This window comes from Narcine bancroftii, chromosome 5, assembly GCF_036971445.1.
Source record: "Narcine bancroftii isolate sNarBan1 chromosome 5, sNarBan1.hap1, whole genome shotgun sequence".
Lineage (NCBI taxonomy): Eukaryota > Metazoa > Chordata > Chondrichthyes > Torpediniformes > Narcinidae > Narcine > Narcine bancroftii.
Window position 1 is genome coordinate 139,366,254 of NC_091473.1, and position 19,674 is coordinate 139,385,927.

General features: G+C 38.6%; 1 protein-coding gene across 4 annotated transcripts in view; it reads left to right on the forward strand.

The window, feature by feature from the left end:
• cdc7 (cell division cycle 7 homolog (S. cerevisiae)) overlaps positions 1 to 18,803 on the forward strand; it is a 69,544-nt gene extending 50,741 nt beyond the window's left edge. For all 4 annotated transcript variants that reach the window (XM_069939185.1, XM_069939184.1, XM_069939186.1 and 1 more), the window contains 3 exons: positions 3,193 to 3,275; positions 8,499 to 8,648; positions 17,619 to 18,803. In XM_069939185.1, coding sequence (XP_069795286.1) covers positions 3,193 to 3,275; positions 8,499 to 8,648; positions 17,619 to 18,022 — 637 coding nt within the window. In that variant the 3' untranslated portion in view covers positions 18,023 to 18,803. The remainder of the gene's footprint in view (positions 1 to 3,192; positions 3,276 to 8,498; positions 8,649 to 17,618) is intronic.
• The last annotated feature ends 871 nt before the right edge of the window (positions 18,804 to 19,674 follow it).

The window sequence follows — 19,674 nt, forward strand, 5'->3', positions numbered from 1 at the left end:
AGGCTTTCTATCATCCACAAGACATGTCAGGAGTATGATAGAATAGTCTCCACTTACCTGGATTGAGTGCAGTGCCATCAACTCTAATGAAAGTCAACACCATCCAGGAGAAAGTTGATATGCCATCAACCTCCTTAAACATTAATTTCCCTTCACCAGTGGTACACAATGGCTGCTGTGTGTGTGCATGATCTGATAAAGGTACTGTAGTTATTCACTCAGACCACAAAAACTCCTTCCAAGCTTGCCATTTCTAAAGATTAGCAAGAATAGGATCATTCAGTACATGGAAACAGGTCTCCCAAGTGGCAGTCCGTGCTGACTCGGAGCTATGGAAAACCAGAAACTGCTGATGCTACAATAACGAGTGAACGGGGTGGGGAGCTCAGCAAGTCAGCATCATCCTTGTAGAAAAGTGATGTCTACCTTTCAGGTTTAGATGCTTTATTGAGACTAAAATGGGAAGGCGAGATATCAAGCATCTCACTTGGAGCTATATACTGAAGCTTAATTGTCATTGGGTCTTAAATATTGAAGCTCCTGAGCCGGCAGTGTTATGGGATTACCTTAATCAGAAGGTCTGCAGCAGTTCAGAAAGCTGTAATGGAATATTTGGGAGATAAATGGGTAAAATTAGAGTAGGTTACATATATACACACACTTTAAAACATCTTATTTGAAATATTGAAGAATTCCTATTCAGAAACTATGGAGAATGCCCAGTGCACATTTCACAAGTAGGTGCTAATTGAAATGACATCATTAAAGCAACAAGCAGGATACACTCTGGCTGTTTAAAAACTCTGCAAGGGTTTTGACAGAGTGCATAGAAAGGTCACTCCTGGGTTTTTGTTTACCTAAAGACAATAGCTTGACCAAGAAGACTAACTCCTATTGTTTGCTAGAGAAGGACAGGGGTTTTGCAAGTGAGAGAGTCACATGGGCTTTCTGGCAGTTGGGGAGAGAGAGACAGACAGACAGACAGCTGAAACAAGCAGGAGAAGCTTGTTGGAACTGAAACAGAAAAGCTCCAGAGTGGTGGATAGCTGGAAGTGCTATCTGTCTGATGTTTCTCTTGGAGTAAGTGGAACAGAAAGGAACTCTGTGGTAGCCTGAAAGAAAGAGGTTATCATCTGGAGAACCCTGATGGGACAAGTTTAATTAGCAAGACATTGAGGTGACTAATGGTGGTACCTCAGATGTGGAAATCCTGGAACAACAAATCTCTCTCTGCAAACCCTACAAGAACCTTCCTGAATGATAAACATTTACCTTTCAAACACCAAAGCCTGGTGAACTTTATACATGTTCAATTCTGTGCACAGTATAAGAATTGCCTGCAACCAGAGAACTTGGAAGAATGAGAAGTGAGATTGAACTGTGAACCAAAGAACTTTTCATAAATTTACACACTTATTACACATGCGCTTAGACTTAGAGGGGGGTTAAGTTGGGTTTAGTTAAGTTAATAGAGATAAGTTAAAGTTTGATTCTGTTTTCATGTTTAAAGATAATTAAGAACAACTTTTGTTGAAGTAACTACTTGTCTTGGTGAATGTCTATTGCTGCTGGGTTTTGGGGTCCTTTGGACTCGTAACAAAGGCAATTGATCACACTTCTTCAGGGTGTTGAGTCTTGGATAGTAAATGCTGACCAATAGGACCAAATCCGGGAAAAGAATAATTAACAGCAGGTCATGAGCAGTTAAGAGCACAAGTAATTAAGCAGTTAGGCAGCACAGTTTAGTGCAGCAGTTAGTGCATTTCCAGCACCGGCGATCGGGACTGGGGTTTGAATTCCGTGCCGTTTGTAAGCAGTTTCTGTGTTCTCCCCGTGTCTGCGTGGGTTTTCCTGGGGGCTCTGGTTTCTTCCCACCATTTGAAATGTACCGGGAATGTAGGTTAATTGGGTGTAAATTGGGCAGAATGGACTCATGGGCTGAAACGGCCTGTTATCATGTTGTATGTCTAATTTAAAAGGTGGGTGTTCCTTTCAAAATGGTTCACCTCTTGATGTTCTTAAAACATATCACTATCTCCAAGGCATAATTCATTTGAATGCTTGTCTGGATGAGTGCAACAGAGTTAAGAGCCCCATCCACTGTACAAATTCCTTTGACAATTGATACAGTGACCGTAGTATTTACTTGTTGCAAAATGCATTGCAGTTAAACACCTCCCGAACCTTATGGTCTGCCACCAAGAATACAAGGACAGTAGGTAGTTTAGAACGAAGCCACTGGAAGTTCTCATCCTTGGTGCTTACCATTCTAACTTGATTTACAAACTTCCTTTCCACTCACATACCACCTTAAGTAATCCCTATATCAGAGGTGCTCTGTGATTAGTAAGGGATTACTTAAGGTGGTGTGTGAGTAGGGGAAAAAGGTTGAGAACCACTGATCTAGACCCAATTGTTACTGAAATATTTTACTGATAAAATTGTCATTGGCCCATTTCCTTTGGAGTTATGACACTGTGCACATGACGAGTCAATGAGGTACGATTAAAACAGTGGTTTTGAAACTTTTTCTTTCCACTCACATACCACCTTAAGTAATCCCTATGCCATAGGTGCTCTATATTAATCCCTGCATAGGGATTACTTAAAGTGATATGTGAGTGGAAAGAAAAGGTTTGAAAACCACTGGTCTAAATCATGGAATCGCCTCCTCAGCAGCTTCACCAGGCAAACCATCAGGAATGCAATGTTTCAAGGAGGTAGCCCATCAATACCTTCTCAGGGTCATTTGGAGATGGTTAATGAATGCTGCCTTTATCAATGATATGCATCCTGAAATCTGTATTAAAGTCATCTTCATAACGAACATTATACAGGAAGGGAAATGGAAGATGTACTAATCAAAACTTAATATGTCCAAGGCAATCCAAGAACATTTGTCAGAAGCCTCATGAATATAAAGTAAAAACACAATGCAGGAGAAACTCAGCAGGTCAAATTGTATCCTTTATATAGCAATGGTAAAAATACATAACCAACATTTCGCGATTGAGCCCTTTATTAAGGTATGGAAAAATGTCCTTTGCCCTAATGAAATATGTTGTTTACAATCTAAGTTGTGCCACAGTGTGCTTAATTGGTACACTAAAGGGAAATAATTTGAAATTTGTCATATTTACATGCCATAAGAAGTGATTTTACATGTAAAAAGATGATTTTTTTTTAAATTAGACGTCAGCAAGTCGCCCCAAGAGCAGGTACTCCAGGATTCAGAGCTCCAGAAGTCTTAATGAAGTGCCCTCATCAGACTTCAGGTATGGAGGGGTTAAAAGAAGTATTTTATTTGGCTTCAACAGGAAACCAAAGTAATGTGGTGGGAGAAAGGGGTGTGGGTTGTTGCAGTATTTATATTAAATAAGCCTTTTCCTTAAAATTCTTCAAAAAATAACTTTGATCCCGTGAGAGGAAACATTTGCCTGTTCAGGTCATAAAGCAACTGAGGAAATTCAACATGCTTAGTCTTTTTCTTCAAATAGACCAATTTTGATGAAATATTAGGCATTGTGATTTTGGCCCGGTGTTGAGCTATTTAAAGATCAACGCACTCTGTTTCTTGGTGTCATTGCTGGTATTCGCATTTTCATCAGCACTTGTTTGGATGGATTCTGTGCCTCACGTCTGCATGTTGAATTTCACGGATGAAGCAAAGTACAAAGGAACCATCAGTGTTGGTACAAAGTTCTCTTTCTAAGTTTGTAAGGAAATCCCGACAAGTGTTTGGCATTGTTTAGAGTCTCTAAAGTGCCACATACAAGATGGATAACATTGAAAGATGGATTGGTATGCCATCACTCAACTCGCTTGTTTTCAGTGAACAAGCTGAACACTCCCAGTGTCACTTATGCTACCAAAAAATTAAAGTTAAGAATTTTTATACTGGAAAGGAAAACTGAGTAATCTTCGGTGATCGTCATGGCGGGAAATCAAATCTCATCCAGTTTCTCATTCTCAGAGGGATGCTCTTTTTTTGGTCTGGTTCTAATTTATAATGTTGAAACTGCAGATATTTGATACACCTTATTTTATTCACATTAGTTTTAAAGGTGTTGAAGTTAATTTCATAAATTTGATTGAGATAATCACATTGTACAGCAAAAGTGTACATATTAGACAGAGTAAAAATAAATCCAAAGGGTTTCTAGAGGTACATTAAAAGTAAAAGATTAATGAGGGATAGAATTGGACCCCTTGTAGATAGGGAGGGTAGGCTGAGTGAGAAGTCAGAGGAGATGGGGGAAATTTTAAATGATTTCTTTTCCTCAGTATTCACTAGGGAAAAAAATATTGTACCAGTTGCAGTAAAGAAAAATAGTGGGGAGGTCATGAATCAATTAAGGATAACCGAGGAGGTAGTGATGGCAGTGTTAAAAAAGATAAAGGTGGACAAATCTCCGGGTCCGGTCAAAGTATTCCCAAGGACACTCAGGGAGGCTAGTGTACAGATAATGGGGCCATTAACAGAGATATTTAGGATGTGACTGGTCACGGGGGTAGTGCCAGAGGATTGGAGGGTGGCTCATGTTCCGCTGTTTAAGAAAGGCTCCAAATATAAGCCTGGAAATTATAGACCTGTGAGTCTGACGTCTGTGGTGGGTAAGTTGATGGAAAGTGTTCTGAGGGATGGCATTTACAAATATTTGGATGAACAGGGATTGATAGGTAGTACTCAGCATGGTTTTGTCAGGGGTAGATCATGCTTAACAAACCTTATAGAGATTTTCGAGGGGGTTACGAAAAAGATTGATGAAGGGAGGGCTGTGGATGTTGTCTATTTAGACTTTAGTAAAGCTTTTGACAAAGTTCCCCACAGGAGGTTAGGAAAAAAGGTGGAGGCATTAGGTATAAATGAGGAGGTAGTGAAATGGATTCAGCATTGGTTGGATGGCAGGTGTCAGAGAGTAGTGGTAGAAAATTGTTTGTCCAATTGGAGGCCAGTGACTAGTGGAGTTCCTCAGGGATCGGTCCTCGGTCCACTATTGTTTGTTATATATATTAACGATCTGGAAGAAGGGGTGGTGAATTGGATAAGTAAGTTTGCAGATGATACAAAGATTGGTGGTATTGTGGACAGTGAGGAAGATTACCGTAACTTAAAAAGAGATAAAAGAAAGCTAGAGGAGTGGGCTGAGAAATGGCTGATGGAATTTAATATGGTTAAGTGTGAAGTGTTGCATTTTGGAAAGGCAAATCTAAATAGGTCATATTCATTGAATGGTGGACAATTGAGGAGTGCAGAGCAACAAAGGGATTTAGGAGTTAGGGTAAACAGTACCTTCAAAGTTGATAAGTCGATAGAGTGGTGAAGAAGGCATTTGGAATGTTGGCCTTCATAAATCGGAGTATTGAATTCAAGAGTTGGGATGTTTTGATGAAATTGTACAAAGCATTGGTGAGGCCAAATTTGGAATACTGTGTGCAGTTTTGGTCACCAAATTATAGGAAGGATATAAACAAAATAGAGAGAGTGCAGAGAAGGTTCACGAGAATGTTGACAGGATGTCAGGGTTTGAGTTACAGAGAAAGGTTGAGCAGCCTGGGGCTTTTTTCTCTGGAGCGTAGAAGATTGAGGGGGGATTTGATGGAGGTGTTCAAGATTTTAAAAGGGACAGAGAGAGTCAACGTGGATAGGCTTTTTCAATTAAGAGTGGGGGATATTCAAACCAGAGGCCATGGTTTGAGATTGAAAGGGGAAAACTATAAGGGGAACATGAGGGGAAATTTCTTCACGCAAAGGGTGGTTGGGATGTGGAATAAGCTTCCGGCGGAGGTGGTTGAAGCAGGAACGTTATTTACATTTAAGGAAAGACTGGATAATTACATGGAGGGGAGAGGATTAGAGGGGTATGGACCAGGTGCTGGTCAGTGGGACTAGGAGGGTGGGGATTTGTTCCAGCATGGACCAGTAGGGCCAAACTGGCCTGTTCTGTGCTGTATATGGTAATATGGTTATATACCTAATAAAACAAATACTATTTTAAATTGAGCAATTTTACTAGCACGATATGCAATTAATACACAGATCACTCACTTTTTAAATTATGTATCATAATGTTGAATCCACTTCAGCGATAATCTTGGGCTAGTAACTATGTATTAAATATGTCATCCATGCAAGTGTTGTATATTTTTCTTTCAAAGCAATGTTCATTCTTCTGGAATGGGGAATCTCTTTTTTGAGTTCTGAAATCTATTCCTGTTTTCCATCCAAAATGTTCAAAGTAGTAAATCCCAAAACTAGGTGACTTGAGGGAGATGGCTAGAAGATAGCAAGTGCAATCTCACTAAGAGGCAGAGACAAACTAGGACACTGTTGAATAGCTGGCAGACCATCAGTAGTGTAGAAAGTGGTGGAATCTTCTATTAAAATAATGACAGTATCATTAAGCAGAATTATCTTGGAATTATGAAAATAATTTTTGAAAAATTGATCTAAAATTTCTGAATTGTAGCAGAATTAATGGGGGTAAACCAATTTGTTTTTGGTGTATTTGGACTTTCAAAAGAGCCTGATATGGTGCTAAATTTAAACCATTAAACAAAACAAGAACAGTGTTAGGGATTATGTACTGATGAGGATGGAGGATTAATATACAGAAAACAAAGAAACTTTTGAGTTTGGGATCTACTTTAACTAGTAGGGTACTGTGGCAGTTAATGCTGTGATTCTAGCTGTTCAAAACAAATAATTTGGATGAGGTGATTTGGATTAAGTGTCATACTTCTAAGCAACAAGTAGATAGTTTGTCATGGTCATGTGCAGCACTTGTTCTTACTCCACATTCCTCACCATCTCAGCAGCCATTCCAGATGAGGCAGATTTTCATGCACCCTTTCCTCATCACCAACCCCCCCCCCCCCCCCCAACTCCACCTCATCTGCATTCAATACTCTTAAGGTGGCCTCCTGCCAAGTGCATCGTCTGATTCTCAAAGCATCTTTGCTAATTTCAGCACTGGTCGTCTGTCTGTTGCCACATATCACCCTCCTAGCTGTCTGCAGTCCCCCATCTGGCTCCATCCACATCCACTATTCTCTGTCTTTTAACTCTTCTCCTTCCCTCTTTTCATCGCTTTATGCCCATCATTCTTCACTTCTTGGTGATCCCACCTTGCCCCTCCCCTTCTCCTTTGGGCTATCTCCACTCTGTCCTGAATCAAGGTTTAATCAACAATTCCTTTCCTCCCATAGCTGCTGCTCAGCCTGCTGAGTTCATCCAGCAGTTAGTTTGTTGCTCTGGATTCTAGCATCTTCACTCTCTTGTTTCTCTCTAGTATTTCTCTGCAGTTTACCAATGATACAGAATTGCATAGGTTTAAAGGCTATAAACAGACTAATGGAATGGCAAATGTGGAAAGAACTATCATTCACTTTGGGGGGGGAAAAATGTAGAAGTACAGTAAAGCCCCTGTTATCCGGAATTCAAGCAGCTGGCAAAATAAATTGGTTAAAATAAACAGCTTAAAATTGGCGTGCCTTGCCATTCATTCGCCATTCACACACCACGCAATCTCAAGCAACCGGAAAATTCACTAATCTGTCATCTACCAATCCCCATAGGTTTAGAAGATGCTGGTTTTCATAGGGATCCAGTTATTGATGCATATAAATCAACAGAGATTGGCTCTTAGCCTCAGCAAATATTCAAGGCAGGTGGTATTTTGACCATATTTTATTCAAAAAATTTTTTTGAATGTCAGAAATACTGAGTGTTTGACCGTTGCCCCAAAATACCACCTGCATGTCACAGATTCTATTAGCATGCAGAACCTCTCCATTTGAGATGCAGCCCATCCTCTGCTGCAAGCTTTGTTTGCCTGGATCACTGCTGGTAAATTCATAATTTATGTAGAAGCTCAGAATAAGAATTTATTTTCGTGAACAATTCACGGAATTTCAAATTCTGGCCCTTTAAGTAAATTTCAGTTCGAGTAGCTGTCAATATCTTCATAAACCATAGTTATCCACTCATCTGATGTGGTTAACCAGTCCATTTTACCAGATAAAAGACTGCGTTTTGCAACGTTTTATTTCCCCTTTCAAATTAATGGAAAAAATATGTACAAATAAAAGTCAGTTGAACCACTTATTTGCTCACGGCATGGGAAAATGCAAAATATCTTTTCATATGAGACTCATCAGTGTTCATTGACTGACCACTTCCACTCATGGATGTTGTCTGACCTGCTGAGTTCCTCCAGTAGTTCTTGCTCAAGACTCCAGCATTTGTACTCTTTGTGTTTCTGTGTTCATCTTGTGGGATGTCTGTTGTATAACTTGGATGTCACAGTGCTCATTATATTACAAAAATGTTCTGATATTTTTGTTTGTAATGCAAAATTTAGCCACAAAAATTACTGCTCCACTTCAGTAAAGTTTTATAAGCTTTGTATTTTCTATTGGTGGTTTTGAAATAACTAAAAAATTACTTGCTTTTAGTCTTGGCTTTATGCAGACCCAAAGTATGTTTTGTTTCACAGCTATCGACATGTGGTCTGCAGGTGTTGTATTCCTTTCCTTGTTAAGTGCCCGCTATCCATTTTTCAAAGCCAGTGATGATTTGACCGCATTAGCACAGATAATGACTATTCGTGGATCGAAGGAAACCATTCATGCTGCTAAATTAATTGGTAAGTAATATGCATTCATAAATTTTTTTTAAAAAGTCATGTCTTCTATGTATCTGAAAGGTATTTGAGGTATATTAAGCAAAGAGGTCATTTTTATTTAAAAAAACTAGTTCATGCAAATAATGTGGCAAAGGCATTATTTGAACATAATTGTACTTGCCACAGGTATTTTTAATATCCCTTGACTATCTACCACTGTCACACTCAACAGTTTCCTGTCAATATTAAACTGGAACAATGGAAAACAATTTGGAAAAAGTGGCTGTAAAATTGACAATCGAATAAATAGGAAAATCTATTATGTCACTCTAGCCTGTTGCCAAGTTTGTTTTATTCTTTAATGATTTCAGTTAGGCTCCATGCCAAATGTCCTCACCATATTTCCTTTTGGAGAGATCACTTCATTTGTCCATGTCATTTTTCTTCTCATTAAATTATGTATAAGAGCTTGCCAGAACAGCATTAGTGGTATCTGAAGATATGGTCCAGATCCAGCAAGACTGCAGTATATCAGTAGATCTAATTTAAGATGACTGGGCTTGCTCATCTAATTATGGATGGTGGTGGACAATTAAATGGGTAACATTTCAAAGAACATTCTCAAAGATTTTTTTTAAACTTTATTTATTCGTTCAAAATACAGATAATAAGTAACATATATAACAATAAACTAAGCATGAATGATATATTTTATATATATATATATATATAAGAAAAAGAGAAAAAAAAAGAAAATCCCCCCCCCTTCAGCCAACTCTCCTAAGGAGAGCCATAAAGAGAAAAAAAATTAAAGAAAAATTAAGCACACATATTAAGATCTAATCAATGTACTTAGTCTCAAATAAGCTTTCATAGCGTCCCATACTATAAATTTACTGTGAACAGAATTAGAATTTTCTTTCAAAAAGAAATTAATTTGTTCTTTCAAAAAATCAGAAAATTCCGTATTTTTTAACAACATTATATTAAACCTCCAACGATAAGCCACTTGAACTTTCTCAGAAGTTATATATGTAAAGTATAACAGAGAATGATCCGAAATCACCCTGCTTTTATATTCCGCTTGTTGTATTTTCCCCTGTAAATGTGCTGATACTAAAAAAAATCAATCCTTGAAAACGATTCATGTCGAGCTGAATAAAAGGAGAAATCCTTCTCTGTCGGATTAAGACGTCTCCAAATATCCACTAGATTGAGATCTTTCATCAACGCTTGAACCTGAACTGCCATCTTAGATTTCTTAACTTTCTTTGGGGACTTATCTAATAAAACACAATTAAAATCACCACCAACTAAAACATTCTCATTAGCCTGACCCAGATATAAAAATGCATCAGAAATAAATGTTTCATCATCTTCATTTGGAGCATAAATATTAAGTAAAGTCCATAATTCACAAAATCTTACAATTTAATTTAAGAATACATCCTGCCTTTTCTTCCATTGATTGTAATTCAAAAGATAAATTCTTATGTATCAAAATTGCTACACCTTTAGCCCTAGAGTTAAATGAAGAAGAATATGCATGCCCTACCCAATCCCTCTTCAATTTCATACTTTCTTTGACATTCAGATGTGTTTCTTGTAAAAAAGCGACATCAATTTTCATTTTCTTAATGTACGCCAAAATGCGTTTACGCTTAATCGGACTGTTTAAACCCCGAACATTAAAAGTAGCAAACCTCAACTTTGACATATCTACTAATATTACTAAGAACTAATAATATCAATATATAAAAACTCAAATCAACGTAAATAGGCCCTCTAATAGGAGAAAAAGAAACCACAAATTAAAGACTAAATAAAATGAAAAAAATAGAAAAAAAGATAAAGTTAAACCCCCCCCCCCCCAAAAAAAAAACTACCAAAAGGTAGTAATCCCTAAACCAAACTTGGGTGTGGATCACCCACCAGTGGCTGATGACTAATAGAACATAGAGCAAATCTCTCCCTCCCCAGCCAAACAAAGAATAACAACAAGATATCATAAGGACATAATAAAGTAAGAATAAGAAAGTTCTTCTATTCATCCAAGAGATTCCAAACTCGGCGACCCCATTTCAAGAGAAGTTAGATTCTTTCCATTCCCATTTCTACCATTTCCATTTCCAGAACAACCAGATTTTTCTTTAGGAGACAATGGTGGACTACATCGTTGTCCTCTTACATCTGGCAACGAATCAGCAAAAATCATTGCTTCACGCTCATTCTCAAAACACCGAGATTGAAAGTCTCCACAAAACACCTTCAACACTGCCGGATAGCGAAAAGTAGACTTATAGCCTTTACGCCACAAAACTTCTTTAACTGGATTAAATCGACGCCGACGCTGAATAACCTCTTGACTCAAATCGGGATAGAAAAAAACTCTACTCTTCTGAATCATTAACGGAGCTTGTCGTCTCACATTTTGCACTGCTAGTCAAAATATTGTTTCTCTGTCTAAATAATTCAAGCATCGAATTATCACAGGTCTCGGTGATTGACCAGGCAGAGGTCTTCTTCTTAAGGCTCTATGAGCTCTTTCCAATACCAAGCCTCCAGAGAAAAATTCTTGCCCCAATATTTCTGGGATCCATTCTGTAAAAAAAACGAAGAGGATCTTGTTCTTCCATACCTTCTGGCAAACCAACAATCTTCACATTTTTCCTTCTGCTTTGATTCTCCAAATAGTCTACTTTCCTCTCTAACTCCTTCTCACGTTCTTGCAATTCTTTAACGGATTTTTCCACCTCCATCACTTTTTCTGTATTCGAGGCCACTTGCTGTTTACATTCCAAAAAAGCAGACTGAAATTTTTTTTTAATCTTCAGAAAATGCTTCCACACGTGCATTAACTGTAGTGAATTCTGACCTCACACTGTCTTTCATTTGAGCCAACTCTTGCATTATCGGCTGAGTGACAGTATTTAACAGATTAAATTGTAATTCAGAAAGACTCAACCCTGCTTTCTTTAACTAAGTGACAGAACCAGGTAACTGCAGCTCCTGCTGCAGCTCAACAGCAGGCATTTTAACAGTCTTACTACGAGTCTGAACTCCCAGCGACGGCACCCCGACCTCCTCAGGGGATTGATGCTGGTCTCCCCCACAACTTGCTGTTGTTTCAAGAACTCACGGATAAGACCGAGTTCTTCAGGTTGGAGTACTGCCTGAGTGGTTTCAAACAATGAAGTCTGTTAGAGTTGGCAAACATTCTCAAAGGTGATGGATATGAAAGCAAGAGATAAGGCAGAAGGATCTGCAGTTGCCTTCATTCAGAAGTACCAAATGAATGATCCACGTTAGTTTCCTCGTGTCCTTTGGGAATTGTGGCCAATGAGCTTTGAATAGCTGATTGCTTTTTAACATGTGGATGCTGAATACTGTTGCTTCACTGACTACACAATTGAGAAAACCATTTTTGGTTGATGTGCAGGAAGTGGCCTTGTACTGCTAATGTTTATGAGACTGCTTTGGCATTAACCATCACCTTCAAGGCATAGGGAAAGAAAAAAATTGGACAGATTAAAAAATTTTAATCACTACTCTAGTGGGTGTATAAAAGGGGGCAATAAGTCAGCATACAAGGAGGGGGATTGAAAACTCTGCTAAATGGTGTATTAACAACAACCTCGCACTCAATGTCATCAAAACCAAGGAGCTGATCGTGGACTTTTGGAGGGGAAAACCAGAGGTATACGATCCAATGTTCTTCGGGGGAATCCGTGATGGAGAGAATTAACAAATTTAAATTCCTGGGAATCACTATCTTGGAGGACCTTTTCTGGGCCTAACTCACGAACGTCATCGTGAAGAAAGCACGTCAGCACCTTAACTTTCTCAGGAATTTGCAGAGGTTTGGTATGACATTAAAAACCAAGCCAAACTTCCACAGATGTGTAGTGGAAAGTGTGCTGACTGGCTACATCCCGGCTGGTATGAGGGTGCCAATATCTCTGAGCAGAAAAATCAGCAAAAGGTAGAGAACACAGCCCTGTACATCACAGGCAAAACTCTCCTCACCATGGAAGGTCTACACGGAACACTGCCATTGGAGAGCAACAGTAATCATCAGGGATCCACATTAACCAGTACTAGCTCTGTTCTTGCTGCTGCCAGCAGGAAAGAGGTAAAGGTGCCACAAGACTCACACCACCAACAGTTGCTAGCCCTCAACCATCAGATTTCTAAACAACAAACTCAATCAAACCCTAACCCTAACCCTAATGTACTCTGACAATGAATTTGAATTATGAATGTTCGAGCCGCAATTAGCTCTGGAGTGGAAGTGGCACTGTATGTTGAAGTTGCACAGAATATCATGGATGGAGTGCTTATGTTGACTTGCACAAGTGCAGGACAGATTCTAGCTATGTTTCCTTGAACTGGGACATTGATAGTCTAGAGGAATGAGCTTCTCTAAACTGCGAGAAAATAAAACCTGCAGATGTACAAGTAGCTCCATCAAATTTAGTTGAAGTAATGCAAGATCCAAAGAGTAAATCTGCAAAGGGAAGGGGGGGAAAAGAACAGGGAACCAAGGAGTTAATTCATTAGAAAAATTAATAGCTACCTTTATATGTAGATTTAAAAAATATCATTGTGCTTCCAAAAATCATCTGGCAATATTGAAAGGTTTAACATGGATGTTCTGAAATTGAGGAGAGCACGAGATGGAAAGTTTGACTGCATCTCAATATTTAACCAAGGAAATTGACCATACATGTTGTTAATGTGGCCAAAAATCTTTATACTTAACTGTGCAGGGGGTAGTTCACATAATTGACAAAAAACTTTTTTTTAATTGTTTTGTTTATACAATGCAATAAGTGTGCCTCTTTTTCCTCAAAGTTCATTTGAACGAAATATTACTTATCAGGTTTGAATGTGTAATTTGAAGTTTTTGATAATGCCTAAATTTGTTCTATACTTAAATCACTTGAGGCAACCGCAGAGAAAAGACACCGTTAATGTTATTTCCTTGCGTGCAATATACTAAATATGTCCTTGGTTTGAACTGAGCGGGATTGATTAATGTTATATTGTTACTGCACTTATAACAGATTATATATTGGTTTTGTTTGTAGATGGACATGCTTTATTTGATAAATTGTTCCATAGAGTGGTTGGTCATTAAATTAGCAAACTCCCTATAGAAGTCACAACGTTTGGCTATCTCATTGCCAGATGTAATATTCTTTCCTGAAATGAGTTTTATAGTTTGATGCAGTTCCTTGTGGGTGCTGTGACATGTTTTAATAATTATAAAGTTATAAAGCATTGCCAGTACATGTAGTATATAGCCTGTGGGCTATTAGATTGCCAGATGTAATGGACCCAAGTGAAAGGAATTTCAAATAATTTAATTCAGCTTGTACTGCATGGAAGCTGGCAATTGAAAAATATAATTACAAACAGAAAATTTAAGATGGCATAAAATATTGCTCTGCCCACACTTAAGACTACAGACATTATTGTGGAACAGAAATGATGAGAAGGGATGAGAAAGTTTCTCAAAGATTTGCATTTTGTGTCTTTGTTGAAGTTCTGACCATTCAGAAATATGCCACAATGCAGGTCTGTTCTCTGTCAGAAAGGGGGGTGTCATATGACGATCTTAAAACCACGATGGGTTTGATGTCGTCCAATTGGAGAAGATGTTTTCATTGTGAGGAAGGACCAAATCAAAAGGAAGTCCAGAGGACTGCATGACAGGAAGGATGTGATTGAAGAAGCTGCAGAGGAGACCTTGTGGCATTCGCCAGGATGTTGCCTAGAATCTGGTGTTCCAGTGGTGATGATGAAAGTCTGGAAAGATGAGGGGGCACCTGAATGATTTTTACAAATTATCAAGGTGGTAGATATGTAGGAAGTAAGAAAAACATCCCTTTCCAAAGATGTCTAAAACCACTGGGCTTAAGTTTAAAGTAAAGGGAAGAAGGTTAAGAGGGGATTAAAGAAAGAATTCACCAAGAGGGTGGGTGGAATCTAGATCTCAGTGCCTCAACAGGGTGGTGGTGACAGACTCCTGCAACAGATGTGCCTAGTGAATACTTAAATCACCAAAGCTTATGTATACAGGTGTACATTAGATACTATATGCACCAGAGGACTGAGAAAATAACATTTCTAAAAACCTATCGTAAACCACCACTTGTCCCCTTGTGGTTTGTCTTACCAAAGATGCAAGTGGGGCTTCCAAAAATGACAGATAAACATCAATTCAAGAGGCCTGGTTTGGCAACAAAATATAATGAATTAAACATATCCTTTACAAAGTAAGGGAGTTTGTGAAAGTTGGCCCAAATGTTTGTTGAACCACTGGCTCGTCTCTGCTGCACCTTTCAGAAGACTCAAGAAACTTGGAATGTTAAAATGCTACACTCAGCAAAGTCCAGACTATTGATGCAAATGTCAGTTCTCATTATGTGTGAAATAATGAATGCTGTGAGCGAAAGGTCCTGTGCATTGAAAATTTGAGGAAGATATCTTTTTGTTTTAAGAAGATTTTGGTTGTCATACCTCAGGTTCGAAATATTGCCACTATAACAGAGAGAAGTTTGATTATTTATGTTTGATTTTAGTTATCTTTGGATATAAACTTGCAAGCGTTGTCATCAAGACTATGGTGTATGGAGAAAGGGTGTGTTTGTGAATTTAAAGGAAAGGCGACCCTTAAAGTAAATACAGAGGTAACATGTTAGATAAAATCTGAAAAACTTTGGAAATGTATAAAAATAAATCTTAAGCTATTAAAAGGTAAGGAATTAAGGTTTAGGCAAATTATGGAGTTACAACCAATTAATGAGCATGCATCTTCAGGAAGATCACGGCTGTCTTGTATCAAGCCTCCATGTCTCTGCTGCCACATGAGGTGTTTAATAGGGAGTTTGATCTCTCGGCCACTCAGCAGCACCGTCCTTGTTAGTCCAAGTTCTAATATGCCTAAAGCAAATGTTTCAGGCTGCAGTTGACGTTTTGTTATGCTGCATTAACCCTTCACTGGGTAGAAGCTATAAGATAGGTTGCAAGTAGTGAGTGGCTTTGTTACTTCCCTTGTCCTGCCAGTACAGATCCCCATAGCTTTCACCAGGTATGTGTGCTGGGAGTTTGTGTACATCTTGGAGCATCTTTGCTAAGAGCATTCAGAGTTCAGAAATGCCACCTTGCACACAGGATACTGAAGATGCAACCAATATGTCATTTAATCATTGTTTGATGTAGACGCTGTTTACATCCGGTACCGCACGGATGGCAGTCTCTTCAATCTGAGGCGCCTGCAAGCTCACACCAAGACACAAGAGAAACTTGTCCGAGAAATACTCTTTGCAGACGATGCTGCTTTAGTTGCCCATTCAGAGCCAGCTCTTCAGCGCTTGACATCCTGCTTTGCGGAAACTGCCAAAGTGTTTGGCCTGGAAGTCAGCCTGAAGAAAACTGAGGTCCTCCATCAGCCAGCTCCCCACCATGACTACCAGCCCCCCCACATCTCCATCGGGCACACAAAACTCAAAACGGTTTACCTATCTCGACTGCACCATTTCATCAGATGCAAGGATCGACAATGAGATAGACAACAGACTCGCCAAGGCAAATAGCGCCTTTGGAAGACTACACAAAAGAGTCTGGAAAAACAACCAACTGAAAAACCTCACAAAGATAAGCGTATACAGAGCCGTTGTCATACCCACACTCCTGTTCGGCTCCGAATCATGGGTCCTCTACCGGCACCACCTACGGCTCCTAGAACGCTTCCACCAGCGTTGTCTCCGCTCCATCCTCAACATCCATTGGAGCGCTTTCATCCCTAACGTCAAAGTACTCGAGATGGCAGAGGTCAACAGCATCGAGTCCACGCTGCTGAAGATCCAGCTGCGCTGGATGGGTCACGTCTCCAGAATGGAGGACCATCGCCTTCCCAAGATCGTGTTATATGGCGAGCTCTCCACTGGCCACCGTGACAGAGGTGCACCAAAGAAAAGGTACAAGGACTGCCTAAAGAAATCTCTTGGTGCCTGCCACATTGACCACCGCCAGTGGGCTGATAACGCCTCAAACCGTGCATCTTGGCGCCTCACAGTTTGGCGGGCGGCAACCTCCTTTGAAGAAGACCGCAGAGCCCACCTCACTGACAAAAGGCAAAGGAGGAAAAACCCAACACCCAACCCCAACCAACCAATTTTCCCCTGCAACCGCTGCAACCGTGTCTGCCTGTCCCGCATCGGACTTGTCAGCCACAAACGAGCCTGCAGCTGACGTGGACTTTTTACCCCCTCCATAAATCTTCGTCCGCGAAGCCAAGCCAAAGAAGAAGAAAGAGAAGATGTATACCATTGGCCCAGACTTTGCACAAGCTAATCCACTCTCAAAGGATTTGTTCCACTGTTCCATGACTGCACTTTCAATTAGCAAAGATTATGTTACTCAAAAAATGAAGCTTGTTCTTTCATATCTGAAGGGGGATGCTGGCAGCTCCAGTAATATTAAATGCTATTTTATACAGACACAAATTTTACAGCAAATTACATAAAAAGGATAGATTGTACAAATCATTTGGTAAGAGCTCCATTAAAATAGATTGGAGTTTTTAATCGCCAGTAGATATGGTGGAAAAAATGTGATTGGATCAATAATAGTGAGAACTGGTGAAAGGATTTCCCCTCTCGATTCATCCATTTACTGAAATGAATTTACCAACATTTTAAACTTGGCTGCAGTGTTTGCGTTTTGTGTCTCATCCCCAAATGTCATTGGACAACAGGAACATACTTGCATGCAGTGACTGATCCATATACAAAGAATGAAGACCATTCTTCATGATAGGAATTAGTATTTCTTCCATTGACAACCCTCATCTTATAACACAGGTTGCTTTTTAACCAAAATGATTACTTTTTATACATCAGAAAATCCATGTTTTGTTCTCAGTATACTGTCTGAATGTAAGGGTTTGGAATAAATGTGTCTTATTTAATTTTTCTATTCCAGGTAAAGCTGTGTCATGCAGCAAGGAATGTCCGAAGTTGGATTTGAGGACTCTGTGTGAAAGACTGCGAGGAACTCATGACTTGAATAAAAGAAAATCAAACCAACCAGTGGATGATTCACTTACCTCAGGCACAGGGACAGCTCCAGATGCAAAGGATGATAAAACAAAAAATATTACTTCCTTATCACAAACACAGGAGGTTCAGAACCAGCCTCGAAAGGAGAAGGAGAGTATTCAGTGGAACGCTGATTTAAAAAGCAAGGTTAAAGCTTCAGATGTGAAGAACTGGGGTGACGTTTCAGATCTGGCTTATGATCTTCTGGATAAGCTTTTAGATTTGAACCCAGTAACCAGAATAACTGCAGAAAAGGCTTTGAAACATCCATTCTTTGAGGGCATGTAACTTGTGTTTGGATATTTAATGATCTATGTGGGATAACCACAGATATGCAGGGCAAAACATTCAGAATATTCTACTAAAACTGAACAGCCTCTTCTGTTGGTCAGGTTTTTCCAATTTCTTCACCATATTTGTGAGCACTGCTGTTATCAACCTCTTTCTTCAGGCACTTGCTCTCAAAGTTTGATTATCAACCAGTTTTTACTGGGCATGACATTTATGCCTTCCGTAATTTTATTTTAAAATAATTTTATTTTCCTCCCAAAAAATTAGCCCTCCATCCAAGGACTTTTTGCAGAGCCAGTGATGCAGATGAGTCAGTAGGGTGGACGAATGGGTTCTCCTTGTTAACACAAGCATTGTTGAAACATTTGGGTGAACTTTGCTGTGAAATTCACATCATTAGATAAGTTAATATGAAAATTGATGTACATGTTATTTGAAAACTGGAACAATCTTTGTTATCAAATATCCAGAAGTCTTTATCATTTTGATTTTTTTCCACCTGCTCTTTACTCCTTTATTACAAACCATAGCTCTTCAATGAAATGATGTGACTCCTATCTGCCTCATTTTCTTGCGATAATTTTTAGTCACAGCAGCTATTTGTTCCAGTGATATTTATTGAGGATTGCAACATGGTGAACTTGCACACCAAGGGCAGAATGAGCTGAAGATTTTGGGAACAAATGATTGTGAAGCAAATCCAAGTAGACACAGCATACTTTTGAAGTCTTTGGTGACTTTCTTTGTGATAACTATTAAAATTTGTATAAACATGCAATTCTTTGTTTGTTTCTTTTGAATTTTAGTTTTTTTAAACTTTATTTATTCGTTCAAAAAACAAATAGTACATAACATATACAACAATTAACCATAAACGTTATTTTTTATATATAGGAAAAAAAGAAAAGAACCTCCCCCTTCAGCCAACTCTCCGAAGGAGAGCCAGAAAAAAAGAAAGGATATTAAAAAAAGTTAAATATACATATTAAAATCTAATCAATATAAATTGAAATGTAAATATTCCAAATATAACAGCCATTTATTAATTAAAAAATTATAATTATCATACGAAACATATATAATTTTTTCCATTATTAAACAATATGTCATCTCATTATGCCATCTATTAATATCAAACATATTTGTATCTTTCCATGTACTAGCAATACATTTTTTCACTACGGATAAAGCTAAATATACAAAAGCAAGCTGAAACTTATTTAATGCCAAGCCTTTCAGAGGTTGCAAACTACCCAATAAAAATACTGTTGGATCTAAAACTATTTTAATCTTATACAGATATTCTAAAAATGATTGAATTTTCTTCCAAAAAGATTGTATATGTATACATGACCAAACAGCATGAAAAAAAGTTCCAACAGAATTACCACATCTAAAATAAATCTGATTCATGAAAACCATACTTTTTAAATTTTTCAGGTGTTAAGTATAATTGATGTAAAAAAATTATAGTTAATCATTGCATAAAGTGCATTTATCAATCGAGTTACACTATCATAACAGATATCTAACCAATCATCCTCGGGGGGAAAAAATAAAACCAGTATCCGCTTCCCATTTACTTTTAGATCTATCCCAACCCTTTTTATCCATACCATCCTGTAATATTTGATGCATAGATGAAATAT